The sequence below is a fragment of the Bidens hawaiensis genome, unplaced genomic scaffold (genome assembly GCF_021521415.1).
Source record: "Bidens hawaiensis isolate Kalapana, Puna unplaced genomic scaffold, B.hawaiensis_p1.1 tig00003058_1, whole genome shotgun sequence".
Lineage (NCBI taxonomy): Eukaryota > Viridiplantae > Streptophyta > Magnoliopsida > Asterales > Asteraceae > Bidens > Bidens hawaiensis.
In genome coordinates this window covers 580,504-595,098 of record NW_027491165.1, presented here as the reverse complement: position 1 = coordinate 595,098, position 14,595 = coordinate 580,504, and the positions used below count along the sequence as shown (strand labels likewise).

At 37.9% G+C, this 14,595-nt stretch overlaps 1 protein-coding gene and 1 pseudogene across 2 annotated transcripts; both read right to left on the bottom strand.

Moving 5' to 3' along the window:
- Positions 1-4,162: 4,162 nt before the first annotated feature.
- LOC143622197 (receptor-like protein Cf-9 homolog) lies at positions 4,163-7,296 on the bottom strand (annotated as a pseudogene). Its single transcript, XR_013151652.1, has 2 exons — positions 6,260-7,296; positions 4,163-6,187 (listed from the first exon to the last, which is right to left on the bottom strand). The product of XR_013151652.1 is annotated as a receptor-like protein Cf-9 homolog (transcript).
- Positions 7,297-11,202: 3,906 nt separating this feature from the next.
- On the bottom strand, positions 11,203-14,037 carry LOC143622195 (putative ABC1 protein At2g40090). Its single transcript, XM_077093404.1, has 11 exons — positions 13,884-14,037; positions 13,681-13,806; positions 13,504-13,599; positions 13,335-13,435; positions 13,208-13,244; positions 12,858-13,076; positions 12,664-12,775; positions 12,402-12,493; positions 12,148-12,321; positions 11,960-12,073; positions 11,203-11,878 (listed from the first exon to the last, which is right to left on the bottom strand). Exons 2-11 carry the CDS (start codon positions 13,759-13,761, stop codon positions 11,684-11,686), a joined length of 1,221 nt encoding a protein of 406 aa, XP_076949519.1. The 5' UTR covers positions 13,762-13,806; positions 13,884-14,037; the 3' UTR covers positions 11,203-11,683.
- Between the last annotated feature and the right edge of the window lie 558 nt (positions 14,038-14,595).

Here is a 14,595-nt window from a genome sequence, read left to right as displayed (position 1 = left end):
ACCTCATGCTCCAAAACTTCACGTCGGCATTTGGGTCTACACCATCAGAGTCGGAGCCGGTGACAGTGCCGGAGACGCAAACGACACGGCATCCGGTTCAAGCCAAAAGTCGAACCATAAACACAAAAAAAAACAACCGGGTGACCCGACACCGCAACGTGATCCATACAAGCAATGAACCGAGGAGGAGGAGGAGGTGGCCCTCGCAAGGGCTTGGATCGCCGTTTCGGAGAATCCCGACGTCGGTAATTTTTTTAATATTAACTATTTATAAAAAATGTATTTAGTGTTTATTAAAAATGTATACTAATTGTGACAAATAATTTTAATTTGTAGCTAACTTTCAAGCCAACGGGATATTTTGGAAGAAAATATTTGAAGTTTGGCTCGCGGTAACCGGTAACCAAAGAGTACTGGGGAAAAGAAGCGGTTCAAGCCCACTAGAAGGGGCTTAACGACGATTGTCAAAAATTTGCCGAGATATTTAACAGGGTGCACGGGCCCGGTTGGTGTAGCCGGCATAACGACGACGACATCATATCTCAAGCCTTGAGCAACTTTCAAGCTCAAGGCCAACCCGAAAGACGGTACGGGAAACTGTTCAAGTATTTAAGATGTTGGAAAAAACTACGCCATTGCGCGAAATGGAATGGATCACCCACCATTCCAGTCGCCCGACGAGCCGGCTCATCCAGGCCTTCAAAAAAGTCGAAGACATCGTCGTCGACAAATCCGGAAAACATTTTGTCAGCTCAACTGCATTGATGGAAGTTAAGATTTGAGCGGGGACCACAAGGTCTTAAGTTTTAATCCGACCCAATCGGGTTTTATTGCAGTGGGCATACATGCAATGGGGTTTTTCTTGGACATGAGATGGTTGGCTTGGGCTACCCAACTCTGTTTGCAACCACTGGTGTATTTATTTTTTAAAAATATTAGAAAACATGTTGGCGTCACCCTTTAGAGCATCACCAACAAATAGATTTTTAAATTGTGTTTTTGGGTGCTCACATGACACTTGCCTCACAAATATACCATCTCTCTTCTCTTTGTTTCAGAGATTCTTGCACAAAAATCTTAACCCACTGTAATATCCCGAAAATTCTAGAATAATAATAAAATATATTAACTGCGTTGGAAGAATCAGTTTGAGTTATAGTGGCAGTGGCAGTGGCAGTGGCAGTGGCAGTGGCAGTGGCAGTGGTAGCCGCAGCAGCAGTAGTAGTAGTAGTAGTAGGATGGTAGGCTAAAAGATGGAAATTAAATATGAACTTAAGATGAAGATGAGCCTAAGGTCCATGGGCTTAGGGAGTATAAATACCCCTTAAACTCTAATCATTTCCATCTCCATCCATTTTCCACCATAGCCTACATCATCAAAAACACACACTTAAGCCAAATATTCTCTACACTGTTCCATTCAACGATCCAAGACCGACCGAAGGTAAGAAATCATCTATATCAGCTAACCCAACCTGTTAAAACCCGACACCGCAGCCCCGTGATGCCGAATGAGCCATTTGGATCTAGATATAGCTTTATTTGGGTGTGTAATCAACCAAAACAAGCTTAAGGGCCACCTTAGCTTATATCTTGACACCCCGAAGCTACCCGGGTCATAAACAATCAAACCCCGATCAACCATGGTGGTTAACGTTGGCTGACGGCGCCGGAATCAAAGAAAAACCCCAAAAACGCGTAAAAAGAAAGCCGGTCTGAAGTATGCAGTGTATATGTATGCGGCCATATAAGTATAAGGCACATATGTGTACACCGTATAAGTTTATGTAACGCATAAGTATATGTAGCGTGTATGCATATGGAGCGCATAAGTATATGTAACGTCTATGTATATGGAGCGTATAAGTATATGTAACGTGTATGTATATGGAGCGCATAAGTATATGTAGCGTATATGTATGTTCAATGTGTAAATATGATCATCGTGTATGTACGCATTCCGTATATGTATATACGTCGTGTATGTAGGTATGCCGTATATGTAGGACTTATACGCTAGATTGACTTACACGTTGGGATAACTTATACGCTAGAACAAGCTTATAAGTTGGAACTGACTTATACGCCAGGTAGGCTTACACGCCCTAAAACTTATACGTTAAAAATGATTTTCCAAATAAACGAAAGATAAACAACATATACATACGTAAACAATAGATATGAACTTATATGACGGTTAAGATAAGAATAAGTAAATAATTAATAATGAAAGGTAACGTGTAAAATGAAGATTTGATTTGATTAAACAATTGAACTTCAGTTTATAGATGAGGTTTTTGGTAAAGACTTACTAAGGAAAATAAAAAAATTTCCAAGCTGACCTGGCAGCTTAACCCCAGCCAGGGGCTCTGCCCCTTGGACCCTGCTAGGGGCTGCCGCCCCTAGAACCCCGCTGCTAGTGGTGCTGCCCCCGGACCCCCGTAGCTAGGGGTTACAATAACCTAGAAATATTATATGGATAAGGCTAGTTAATTGATACATGTAATTGTTATACAATTAACCGCGCCCACTTAACGAAAGGAGTTACCATTAACTCTTAAAGGAATGGGACCCAGGTGAGTGTCTAGCTCCTTTCCATGTTATGTTTTCAGGGCTGTGAGCATACTCGATGTGGTTCGTTAATACACTCACCTTAAATGGTAAGTTTATGTCTTATATGATTTATGCGATAGTTATTGAACATATAAATGAATGCTTGTCGGTACGTGAACGATCTTCGGATATTGCACGTATCACAGGAAAGGTAATCGTTAGAAGATGGAATTCTTTTATATATAATGCATGAATGATATATGAAAGATTGAGAGTATGTATGAAAGTTTAGAAAAATAAATATAAGAGAAAGGTATGGTAAGGTTGCATAGAGAAGGGACCGAGCCCTAATAATACTCGAGGAATAAGGGACCGGACCCTAATAATATCCGAGGAAGAAAAGGGGACCGAGCCCTAATAATACTCGAGGAAGTAGGGCGTAATGCTCTTTAAAACGTATAAGTATGTAAAGTATGATTAAATATAAAAGTATAAAGAAATAAAGAATGAAAGAAAGAAAGAAAGAAAGAAAGAAGGTATATACTTATGTATAATATGTATCTTCGGACGCGTATGTATAAGTATGTGAATGTGTTGTATGTTACCTGATTAAATAGAACTCACTCGGCGTAGCTGACTTTTAGTATGCACGCAGGTAAATAGTTTGAAGCATCTGGCTTGAAAGAGAGACACATGGCATGATTTGAAGGGACAGGCATCCAAAGAAGATTTGTCATGATGTTTTAATAAGCTACTTTATGTTATGTTTAAAAGACAAGTATCGAATGTTTGTAATGAATGGTTGACTTTTATTATTTCCGCAAAAATTTAAATTAACTCTGATATTTAGAACTGTGTTTATGAGTAAATCCAACGCCAATGTATGGTACTGGGAACGAGGCCTTAGATGAGAAATAGATGAGAGAGATGGGAAAAGTCTGAAGTTAAGGTTGGATACGGGCGGAGAGAGAAGAGAAAAAAGAGATATTTGTGAGAGGAGAGAAGAGGCCCACAAATCCACGGCCCTGTTGCAGAAGAGAGAGAAAATTTGGACATCTTATATGACATGGGCAGAAGAAATGAAGGACTTCATGTCATTGTAGAAAGCCTAACTAAACAAGAATTAACTTTCATGATTCATTAAAAAAATTATATTATTTAATTAGTTGAAATTTGTTTAATGTAAGTTAGAAAAACAAATCTGCAATAATCCGAAATTTAGACTTTTAAATCATCTTGGAGTCATGTAACGAAACGGAGGCTGAAAATGAGGAATGAAAACAATGACGGTTTTAAAAAAGAAAAAGAAGTACTTATGCATATATACACTATAGATATGAGTTGTTTTATTTGGTACCTTCAAGTACGTCTTCTGATTGCTAAGCATCTGATGTTCACGTGATTTTGGTCTAGTTTACATATGTTGTGGGTTGTCATTATGATTGTCGTGTTACCCCTATACTATGTTTTTCAACACCCAATCTCGCTATTCGGGGTTATAATTAAGAAGAAATAAACTAATATTTTCATGAAAGCGCTTCATTTATCCCCGCTTCCTTGTCATCACACTTTCTGTTATATATGACAATATTAGAGCTTACGTGTTTACATTCTATTCTTGGGATGTGTTTAGCATATACTATTTGGCTTCAATTTATTGTCTCTATAGTTGATAAGCTTATTGACCTCATGACCAAGCTAATACACCTTGTAAACAACATAATAACAAACACTCAAAACACAACATAATTCACTACATTTAAAAGGTCCAGCTGCACCCCAAAGTTCTTTACCTACATAAGAATTTCTTTTTATTAAAATAAATAAATAAAAGATAGCAGAGTAAGGCATTTTGCACAAATTTAGAGAATGGAAAAACATATGAAGCACGTACCGTACCATTCATGAACTAATTTATCATCTTTTCTTATTTTTACTCTTCACAATCATTTGGTCTGCTGCAAGAGCAATTGCATTAACCCAATTTGGTCTTCCTGTTGATAACATGAGATATCCCAACACGAATCCAAGTAAGGTTCCACAACCATATCCCATCATCACCACTTTCCATGTAAATCCACTATCCATTTCATCTCCATCTCCATCATCTTCAAGTTGTGGTTCATGCCGACGCTCACTGCACTTTTTGGGCAATGGAAGCCCGCATAGCTTTGGATTCCCTCCAAATGAATTCTCGTCAAATGTGTTGAACTGCTTTCCTTGTGGAATACGACCCACAAGATCGTTTTGTGATAGATTTAAGAATCCAAGAAAAGTCAAGTCAACAAGGCTTTGTGGGATCTCTCCTGTCAATTGGTTCCATGACAAGTCTAATGATTCAATTTCTGATATATATCCAAGAGCTTGTGGGATTCGACCAGTTAGATTGTTGTGGGACAAGTTGAGGACTATCAAAGAGTTCAGATACCCCAAGACGGTTGGAATCGCCCCTTCAAATTTATTGTTTGATAGATCAACAATCGTGTACTCAACCGAAAGACGCAAAAAATGTTGTTCCACTCCTTTCATCGCAATAGTGATAGAGTAATACATGACACCTGCACCTGCATATTCTCTTACATATTCTGGCTGTGTTTTGTTTTTTACCACATTCATCATGGCATTGAAATTCAGAAAATATTTTGCAGGGAGTTGGCCTACAAACCCATTACGAGAAAGATCAAGAACTCGCAGACTTGGAAATGGAAATTTTAACATAGAAGAGGTTACAATGCCACCATGAAGATTGTTTGATCTAAGAATAAGAACCTGTAACTTGGGAAGATCTCCTAACCAACTAGGGAATGTGTCATTCAAGTGGTTATTTCCCAAATCAATTACTCTCAAATTTTGACATTTGTTCAAAGAAGTTGGCACCTTTCCTTGTAACTGATTTCCATTCAAAATAAACTCTTCTAATCTGACCCAGTCCTTGTATACATCTGGAATGGTGCCGGTTATCGAGTTATTTGAAAGATCCAAAAGTTGCAACTGATTTCCTCCTATCTCTCCTACTCAATTAGGAATGGGCCCGTGTATATCATTGCTAGACAGATCTAAGTATCCAATAGTTTTCATGGCTCGAACGGACACAGGAAACACCTTAAGACTACAAGAGGCCAACATTAAGGTCCCAATATAAGGATTGACATAATGATGAGCATTATTGGTGGTAACGGATATACCACTGTGTGACAGAATGAGTTCGTCAAGGTTTGTGAGGCTTGATAACAATGTATCCAGCTCCCATTCACCTCTAAATTTATTATACGAAAGGTCTAGGATGATAAGGTTGGTAAGCCGTTGAAATATTTGTTGGTTGAGACCATTATCAAGCACATCAATCTGGCCGGTTAATTGATTGTTGGCTAGGTATAATTCTTCTAAAGATGAAAGAGAAAACAACTCTAGTGTCACATTTCCTTGGAACATGTTATTATCAAGCTTGATATATTCTAAAGAAGAAAGGGTATACAATAAAGAAGGCAATGTTCCAGAAAGCATGTTTGATGATAAATATAGAAAGACTAGGTTTCTAAATTTACCTATGGATTTGGGGAGAGACCCATTTAAATCACAATATGAGACATCCAAGAAAACTAAAGAGTTGAGATGGCCAATTGAGGTGGGTATCTCACCTGATAAGCTTGTGAATGACATATCCAAGTCAATTAAAGACTTGAAATGGCCAATTGAAGTGGGTATCCCTCCCGATATGTTTGTCTCTGATAGGTCTAAAACCGTGAGAGGGGAGTTAGTGCTTGTGTTAACCTTGGGAAGTGAACCAGAGAGATTATTGTTCCCTGATAAACAAAGTACTTCCAGGTATTCAAGATTTAAGATGTTATCAGATAACTTCCCTTGCAAGTTGGTATAGCTAAGACTAAGTGATCTTAGAGAAGAAGAGATATTAAGATAGGTGGGTAAAACAAAACCTATATCAACTTCAGCAAGCCAGAGATCTCTCAAAAAAGTGGTATTTTCAAGGAGAATACTGAAAATATGAGATTGCATCTGCAAATTATCGATCCCATTCCAAGAGAGATCAAGTGAAACCAATTTAGGAAGAAGTGTGATCTCTGAAGGGATATGCCCTGTGAAACCGTTATATGACAAGGCAAGGGTTTCCAAAGATTGTAGATTGAATATGTTGTTAGGTAGGTTTCCATGCAATCCAGTGTTTCTAACATTTAGCAATTTTAAAGAAGAAGCGTTGTTAAGATTAGTAGGTAACACCGAAGAAATGCCAACACCACTAAGGGAAAGTTCTTTCATGACCGTAGAATTTTGAAGCAGATTGTATAAAACATGTGGTTCAAGATTGAAAAAGTTACTATTCCAAACACTAGAGAGATCAAGGGACACTAATTTATGAAGATGTGAAATATCTACGGGAACTTGACCAGTAAACCCACAAGAAGACATGTTGAGATGTGTGAGACTATTAAAAACCCTGCCTATGTTAGGTGGAATTAGTGAATGAGTAAAATTATTGTAAGCAAGGTTGAGTCTCTGGAGATGAGGGAGGTGAAAAAGAGTGGTGTTCGGGTGGATAGTACCTTTTACCATGCCACAACTCAAGTCAAGACCGATAACGTCACCCGTGGAGTAGTCACAAGTGACTCCGTTCCAATCACAACAATCTGTACTTGTCTTCCGGTTAATCATTTTTGGATTATAATCAGAACCAAGCCGATCACATCTATAGGCATACTCATACATCATATCATTGATTGAGGAAAGGTTTTGTTTTGGTTCGGGTCACTTAAAAAATGGTTGTTTTGGTTCGGGTCGGAACGGGTTAGGGTCAACAGGTTCGGGTTAGAACGGGTCAAGGTTGGAACGGGTCAAAACGGGTTTGGGTCAAAACTCGTTTAAGCGATTTTTCATTTCGTTTCAGCGCGTAACAGCTCGTTTAAGCGATTTTTCAGTTCGTTTCAGCACGTAACAGCTCGTTTAAGCGATTTTTCAGTTCGTTTCAGCGCGTAACAGCTCGTTTAAGCAATTTTTCAGTTCGTTTCAGCGCGTAACAGCTCGTTTAAGCGATTTTTCAGTTCGTTTCAGCATCTAATAGCTCGTTTAAGGATTTTCCAGCTCGTTTCAGCACTTAACAGCTTGCTTGTAACATCCCGAAATTTCTAAAGTAATATTTATTATATTATTTTGTCGGGTGAAATAAACGAGTTAGTGGAACGATAATAATAGCAAAATAAGAAGACTTAGTAGGATAATTAGATGGGATTAGATATGGACCAAAAGGAAATATGGGCCTTCGGCCCATGGGCTTAAGGGAGTATAAATACCCCCTTAAACCCCAATCCTTTCCATTCCATCCATTTATCCATCCTAATCTCTACACACTCCAAAACACACACAACCCGAACCAAGATCCAAAGGCGAGGACCCGAGCTCGTTGGTGCTAGATCGTCGTGACGAACCAAAGCAACAAGACCAGCTCGTGTTCGTAGTTCGACTCATTTACTGTACGTTTATATCGAGAACTTGTTCGTTTAGGTTTGGATTAGTATAGAAATGATAGATATGTGTTTGTATGGTAAAAACGAATCCAACAAAGCTAAACTTACTGAAAATGGATATGATTTGATGGGTTAATCGATTGATAAAAGAACCCGTAACCTATATGCCTAAATCGCACCCTTTAAACATCGATGTTAGGTCGATTTGATGGTTGGGGTTTGTAGGCGCTGGTCAGACGATTCCGTGGATACCTAAATCGAGTTATTTGGTTAAGAAACGAAGATGATTAAGGGATTTAAGGACGAACAGTACCTGCAGCTGGACAACTTCGCCTGCAAGCTAAGTTCGCCTAATGAACTTCGCCTGCAAGCTAGTTCGTTTGATGACAACTTCGCCTACGGCCAAGTTCGCCTAACTGGTAACTTCGCCTAAGGCCAAGTTCGCCTAACTGGTAACTTCGCCTAAGGCCAAGTTCGCCTAATTGATAACTTCGCCTACGGCCAAGTTCGCCTGACTGATAACTTCGCCTAAAGCTAAGTTCGCTTAAGGTTTAACTTCGCCTAAAGTTAAGTTCGATTAGAAAATAAATTAAAAACGATAAGTAAAAGTAAGCTAATACTAGGCCACCAGATTAAATCAGGCAAGTATTGATACGTGTAACTTATACAGTCAGCCGAGCTCAGTTAAAGAAGGGATTTACAGCTATCGGAGGAAGAGGCAGAGTTCAGGTGAGTTTCTAGCCCCATTCCTTGTTATGTTTTCGGGGCTGTGTGCATACTCGATATGTTGTTAATACATTTATCCTAAGTGATAAGTGTATGCCATATGTGATATATGTGATGGATATGAATGATTGTTTGTCGGTACGCGAACGATCTTCGGATATTGCGCGTACTGTCAAGTCAAAAATAAATGTACGAATATTATATATCGAAGATGTATGAACATTACAAATGAATACTTGTCGGGGCGTGAACGATCTTCGGATATTGCACGTATCGACAAGGGGTATGGTTGTTAAATGAATGATGTAAAGAACGCCTAGAGTGTTCTTATGCTATAATGTAATTATTGTATATGTGAAGTATGTGTATACAGGTACACGAATGGTATGTGAGTTCTACGTTCGACATAGTAAGTTATGATGGCAAATCCCTCTAGCTTCTGTCGGACATAGACTCGGCTGGTGATGGCGTAGTTAAGGACTGCGGGCCTTATACGTAATGTAGATGATAGATGTAAACGTAGATAGGGACGGTGGCCCTTATACGTGTTACAGATAATAGACGACAACGTAGTTAAGGACTGCGGGCCTTATACGTAAAGTAGATGATAGATGTAAACGTAGATAGGGACGGTGGGCCTTATACGTGTTACAGATAATAGACGACAACGTAGTTAAGGACTGCGGACCTTATACGTATTATAGATAGGCATCAGCATAGGAAAGGACTGTGGACCTTATACGTGCTGTATTTGTATTGTGGTAGCATAGGGGAGGACTGCGGACGTCGTACGTGCTATGGTTTAGGTTGCAACATAGGGAAGGACTGTGGACCTTGTACGTGTTGTGGATGTAGGATGGCATAGGAAAGGACTGTGGACCTTATACGTGCTGTATTTGTATTGTGGTAGCATAGGGGAGGACTGCGGACCTCGTACGTGCTATGGTTTAGGTTGCAACATAGGGAAGGACTGTGGACCTTGTACGTGTTGTGGATGTAGGATGGTATAGGGAAGGACTGCGGACCTTACACGTACCATAAATGGTGAACATAGGTAAGGACTGCGGACCTTTTACGTGTTCACGACCTTGAGTACAGGTATAGACGGCGGACTATGAACGTACTCTCGGTAGACTGAGGTTAGTGATTGTAGATATGTATGTATGTATGGTAGTAAGTATGTATGTAGAACAGAAGGGTAACTAGTTAAGTATGGATATGTATCTTCGGATATGTATGTATGTGTATGTATTCTATGGCGTCCGATTAACTAGAACTCACTCAGCGTAGCTGACTTTTAGTATGCACGCAGGTGAGTAGAATGAGACAACTAGCTTGAGCGGGCACATGGTGGGCGAATAGGAGACTGGAATTTGAAGACTCAAGATGTTTTAATGTAATTGACGTTTATTCTGAAAGACAAAAATGTTTAATTAAGGCAAGTTTTGGATTGTTGTAATGTTTCATGAAAGTTTTTATATTCCGCGAAAGTTTTAATGAACTCTGATTTGTAAGAACTGTGTTTATGAGTAAATCCGACGCTAAAGTAGGGCTACCGGGTTCGGGGCCTTACATTACTTTAGCGATTTTTCATTTCCTTTCATCACTTAACAGCTTGTTTCAGCATGTTTTTGTTTCGTTGTTGTCGACTTTTCAGTTTCGGTTAATTTGTCGATTTTTTTTGAACGAGGACAACGGACAAAACGTTTTAGTTTTTTTACATTTTTTGTTTTTGTTTTATTTTTTGAGTTATGATTTTTTTATTAATTTTTTTGAATATTTTTTATGATTTCTATTAAGATCAAAATCCCTTAAAAAAATTCAAAAAAAACAAATAAAAAATCATAACTCAAAATATAAACGAATAACGAAAAAAGTAAAAAAACCAAAATATTTTCGCCGTTAACCTCGTTCATAAAAAAAAAAAAAAAAAAAAAAAGAAAAAGAAAAAAAACTTGACAAATTAATCGAAACCGAAATGTCGACGAAAATGAATCAAAACCCTTAATCGACCCGTCTAGTGCGAAAACTCGAAAGAAACCGAAACCCAACCCGTCCAGTGCTAAAACTCGTGTCGGCACGAAAGCTAATCCGAGCCGAAACCTAAACCGATATCGTTCCAATCTAAAACCCGTTTCAACCCAAACATGTCACTTTTCCTTAAAACACTAACCCACATCGACCCATGTAGTTAAATTTGTCAACCCATTTTGACCCAAAAATAAGAATGTGGAATTTCAAGTGACCCATTTTGACTCATTTAATTAAAATCTATGACCCAAATCAACCCATTTGAATTTTAAAACAACCCAAATTGACCCATTTGGAATGGTTTGGGTCAAGGTTGTCACCCCTATATACAATAATACACGCATGCCTATTCGTTTACGGCCTCAAACTTCTATTTTCATGTCTTATCATAAAAACATCCGACTTACAATTTATTGTGGTCCAAAAATTCTCACTCATATACTGTCATAGTGAAGACTTTTCAGTAACGTATCTGTTTATCTACAAGACTTTGATTTGTTCATGCGTTAAGGATTTTGGAGGTATACTTGCAAATATCTTGTCACGAAATTAAGCTAATTGGTTTCCGGAAGACAAATATCAGAAACAGGATATTGCTTCATAAATCAAACTTAAGGCAAACGCGTTGCAGCTGTCTCAAATAATGATCATAGACCACAACTGACATTCTCATGTTCTATACTCTGTTGATGTAAAGCAATAACATGGATTTGTATAATCAACTTCTGCCTGCATATGGAGAACAAAAGGTGAACTGAACATAAAGTTCGTTAGTTTACTGATTTCCTCAAATTCGTATGTGTATTAAGTTAGAAACAAGGGGTTCATCCCCAAAGAATACAAATGTATAATAATTCCTTTCAGTCTTGGGTATAAATGCCCATGATCTATCAGTACTAACTAAAAGCTCTACGGAATTGCAGCATCCACAAGGCAACCTGCATTATGAAAAACCTGGCCTCTAATGAAATCTGCTCAAAGCAGACAAATAGGTAGGTAAAGAGCGAACTCGCATGTGATAACTTCTCAATTAACGCCTCTGAAGAAACTCTTCCAATGATAATGAAAGACTCTACAGATGGTCTTTGTATCTGTCAATAAACATAGTTCCAAATTAAAATAATACATGGTCCAATGACATTTATAAATCAGGTAAATACTGAGAAGCATACCAAAGCATTATTTACGGAACGCAAGCAATCATTAGTCTTTAACATTAGCAGTATGACACGAGGCAGTTTATGCAAAAGCTCTGTGATTTGAGGGAAATACTGAGAAGCATACATCTGAAAAACAAGACATCAATTCACAGTCAAAATGCAAAACCTAAAATGATTCAAGGTTAGTTATAAGGGGTAACCTGAAGTTCTGAGTGATCATTGCCTTGTATGGCAAGATGGTCAACTGCAGGGTCAATAACCCTATTCCATGGCCTCATTGTAAGAATCCCTGCAAATAACGCATACAGATCCTCTCCTGCTCCAAATTTCATGCAATTTTCCTTAATTCCTTTCGCATCAGCCCGCACTAAAGCCTGCACAAGCTTCAGTTGTTAATGGCATATAGACGGTATGAAAATATAAAGAACGTTAAGACTTTAGAAAAACGAAGCACCTTCCAAAGGGCAGCATAGTTGGTCCTAGTGGAAATGTCAAGTTGCTTGTACAGACCGTGGTCCAGCAGTACCAATTGTGGCTCTTTTCTTCCTATATATTATTAATATATATTAAAATATAAAAATCATCTTGGTCTTAACAATTAGATCAAAGCTATGTATGTATGAGAAACGAGATAAAAATCAAAAGCTTTTAGATTGAAAAAACTCGGTTTAAAACGTATGATTCCAAGTGTCTCGTTTAACAGTTAGATGTCATACCAAATATGCCACTTTTGTGAGAAGGCAGTGTGCGAACTAGCAAGTTGGCAGCATGTGGGTCACAATGCACAAATCCATGTTTAAACATCATCTCAGCAAATGTTTTACTCACCTGTATTGTCAAGAATCAGAAACATACGAAGCAAAAAAAAAGGAAATAATGACAATTTTCTGTCCAGAAAGAAAGAGCTTACAAGCCTTGCGATGTCATGAGGGTTGAGGCCAAGTTTTTGAATGCTCTTTAAATCATTGACTTGTGGGCCTTCCACAAACTCCATGGTCAACAGTTTTGAGGTACTAAGGTTCCAGTACACCGCAGGTGCATAAACATACTCTGCAATATGAGGAGATAACCTTCGAAAATTATCCATACATTTTATGCTGTTGTTGGCTTCATTTAAGAAATCTAGTTCCTGATAACCATCATTGTAACTTCATTAACAATATCAAAAGAGCCTTACATTTGTTCATATCCGGTTTTTGATGTTCATAACATCTTGAGAAGTAATTAGGTCAAAGTGAAAGTCAAAGATAAGTCCCTAACCTTAGGTAGACTCTCGTGTACTTCATCTATCAACCACCTATATTCAAACCAAGCACAACTATGGTTATTGCCAAATATCTCCATTTACAAATACAAACATAAAATAATAACAGCTAGAGATATAAACATGTAATCAAATGAGGGAAAGATCCAATGCAGGGTATTGACAATCAATTCCACTGTTGCGTAATCTGCAGCTGCGGTATCTGTCATGTGCATATGTTGTACCTGCAAAAAGAATAATTATCAATATAAATAATCAAAATAAGATTGAAATAACAGTAACAATTTGAAACCTTGACAGCAACTTTTTGTCCCTGGTGAGTTCTGGCAACATGAACCTGAGCAAGGGAAGCGCTTGCAATAGGTACAGGATCGAACTCCTTAAATATCTGTGTAAAATAAACATTTAACTCACTATTAAGAGATGAAACAATCAGAATAATATAGACATAGCATACTAGCATACATACTTCTTCAGGTGGGCCACCGAGCTCTTTCTTGACAACCTGGCACACTTGATCATACGAAGATGTTGGGCATCGATTCAACATCGACTCCCTTAATGTATTGATGTATTCTTGAGGCACCAAATATTCCTATACCGGAAAATGTCATTTAGCTCAACCATAAATTCAAAATTTCAAATAAGAAGGCGCTTTCGAATATATCCTACCAGTTGACCTATATGTTGGCCAAGCTTGATGTATATTCCGCCATTTTAAAGCAAAGTTCTTCAAGCCTACGTGCACTCCTGGCGTGGACTTCATGTTTAACTTTGGTCCTCTCAATGCTATCTTCTGACAGTCCCAGTAGTGAATACTGATAATCTAAAATAGCACCAATACATGGTAGAAGTCATTCAGATTGTATGAAATATCGCTTCATTATAACCTAACAACAGGTGTGCATGAAACAAAAAAGTGTGCCTTGACAAATGGCAACCACCACGTGTTTACACAAGCATTTGATACTTTTAGGTTCCTCTGCTATGGAACTACTTAGCCGAGTCCAACGGGTCATGAATAGTAATGTTATGACCCCAAGATCTATAAATGTAATTATTAACAGATATACGTTTTCCTTCTATTACGATATAAAATAAACTTTCTATGAGATATATAGTGTGAAACAAAAACCGGCATTTATATTTATTGTTTCTGAAAAACCAAACTTACGATTCGGTTTTGGTTTCGGTTTTGCATGTGATTAATCCCGAAAAACCAAACCAAACAAATTCATAGACTTTCATTTTTTATTTTATTTTAAACAACTTAAAAATTGTTTAACAAATATATGTGACTCACATTTTTTATTTCAAACATATAATAGTTAATTAGTTATTAACTAACAAAATAATTTAAATTTAGACCAAAAAGAATTTCCAG

What these genes read in the sequence shown, in the direction of transcription:
- LOC143622195 (XM_077093404.1), bottom strand. Translation starts at nt 13,761, where the DNA reads ATGTTGAATCGATGCCCAACATCTTCGTATGATCAAGTGTGCCAGGTT. An exon ending in TCGGTGGCCCACCTGAAGAA is followed by an intron (nt 13,600 to 13,680) that starts GTATGTATGCTA and finishes TATTTTACACAG; the next exon opens with ATATTTAAGGAGTTCGATCC. An exon ending in CTCATGACATCGCAAGGCTT is followed by an intron (nt 12,776 to 12,857) that starts GTAAGCTCTTTC and finishes TTGACAATACAG; the next exon opens with GTGAGTAAAACATTTGCTGA.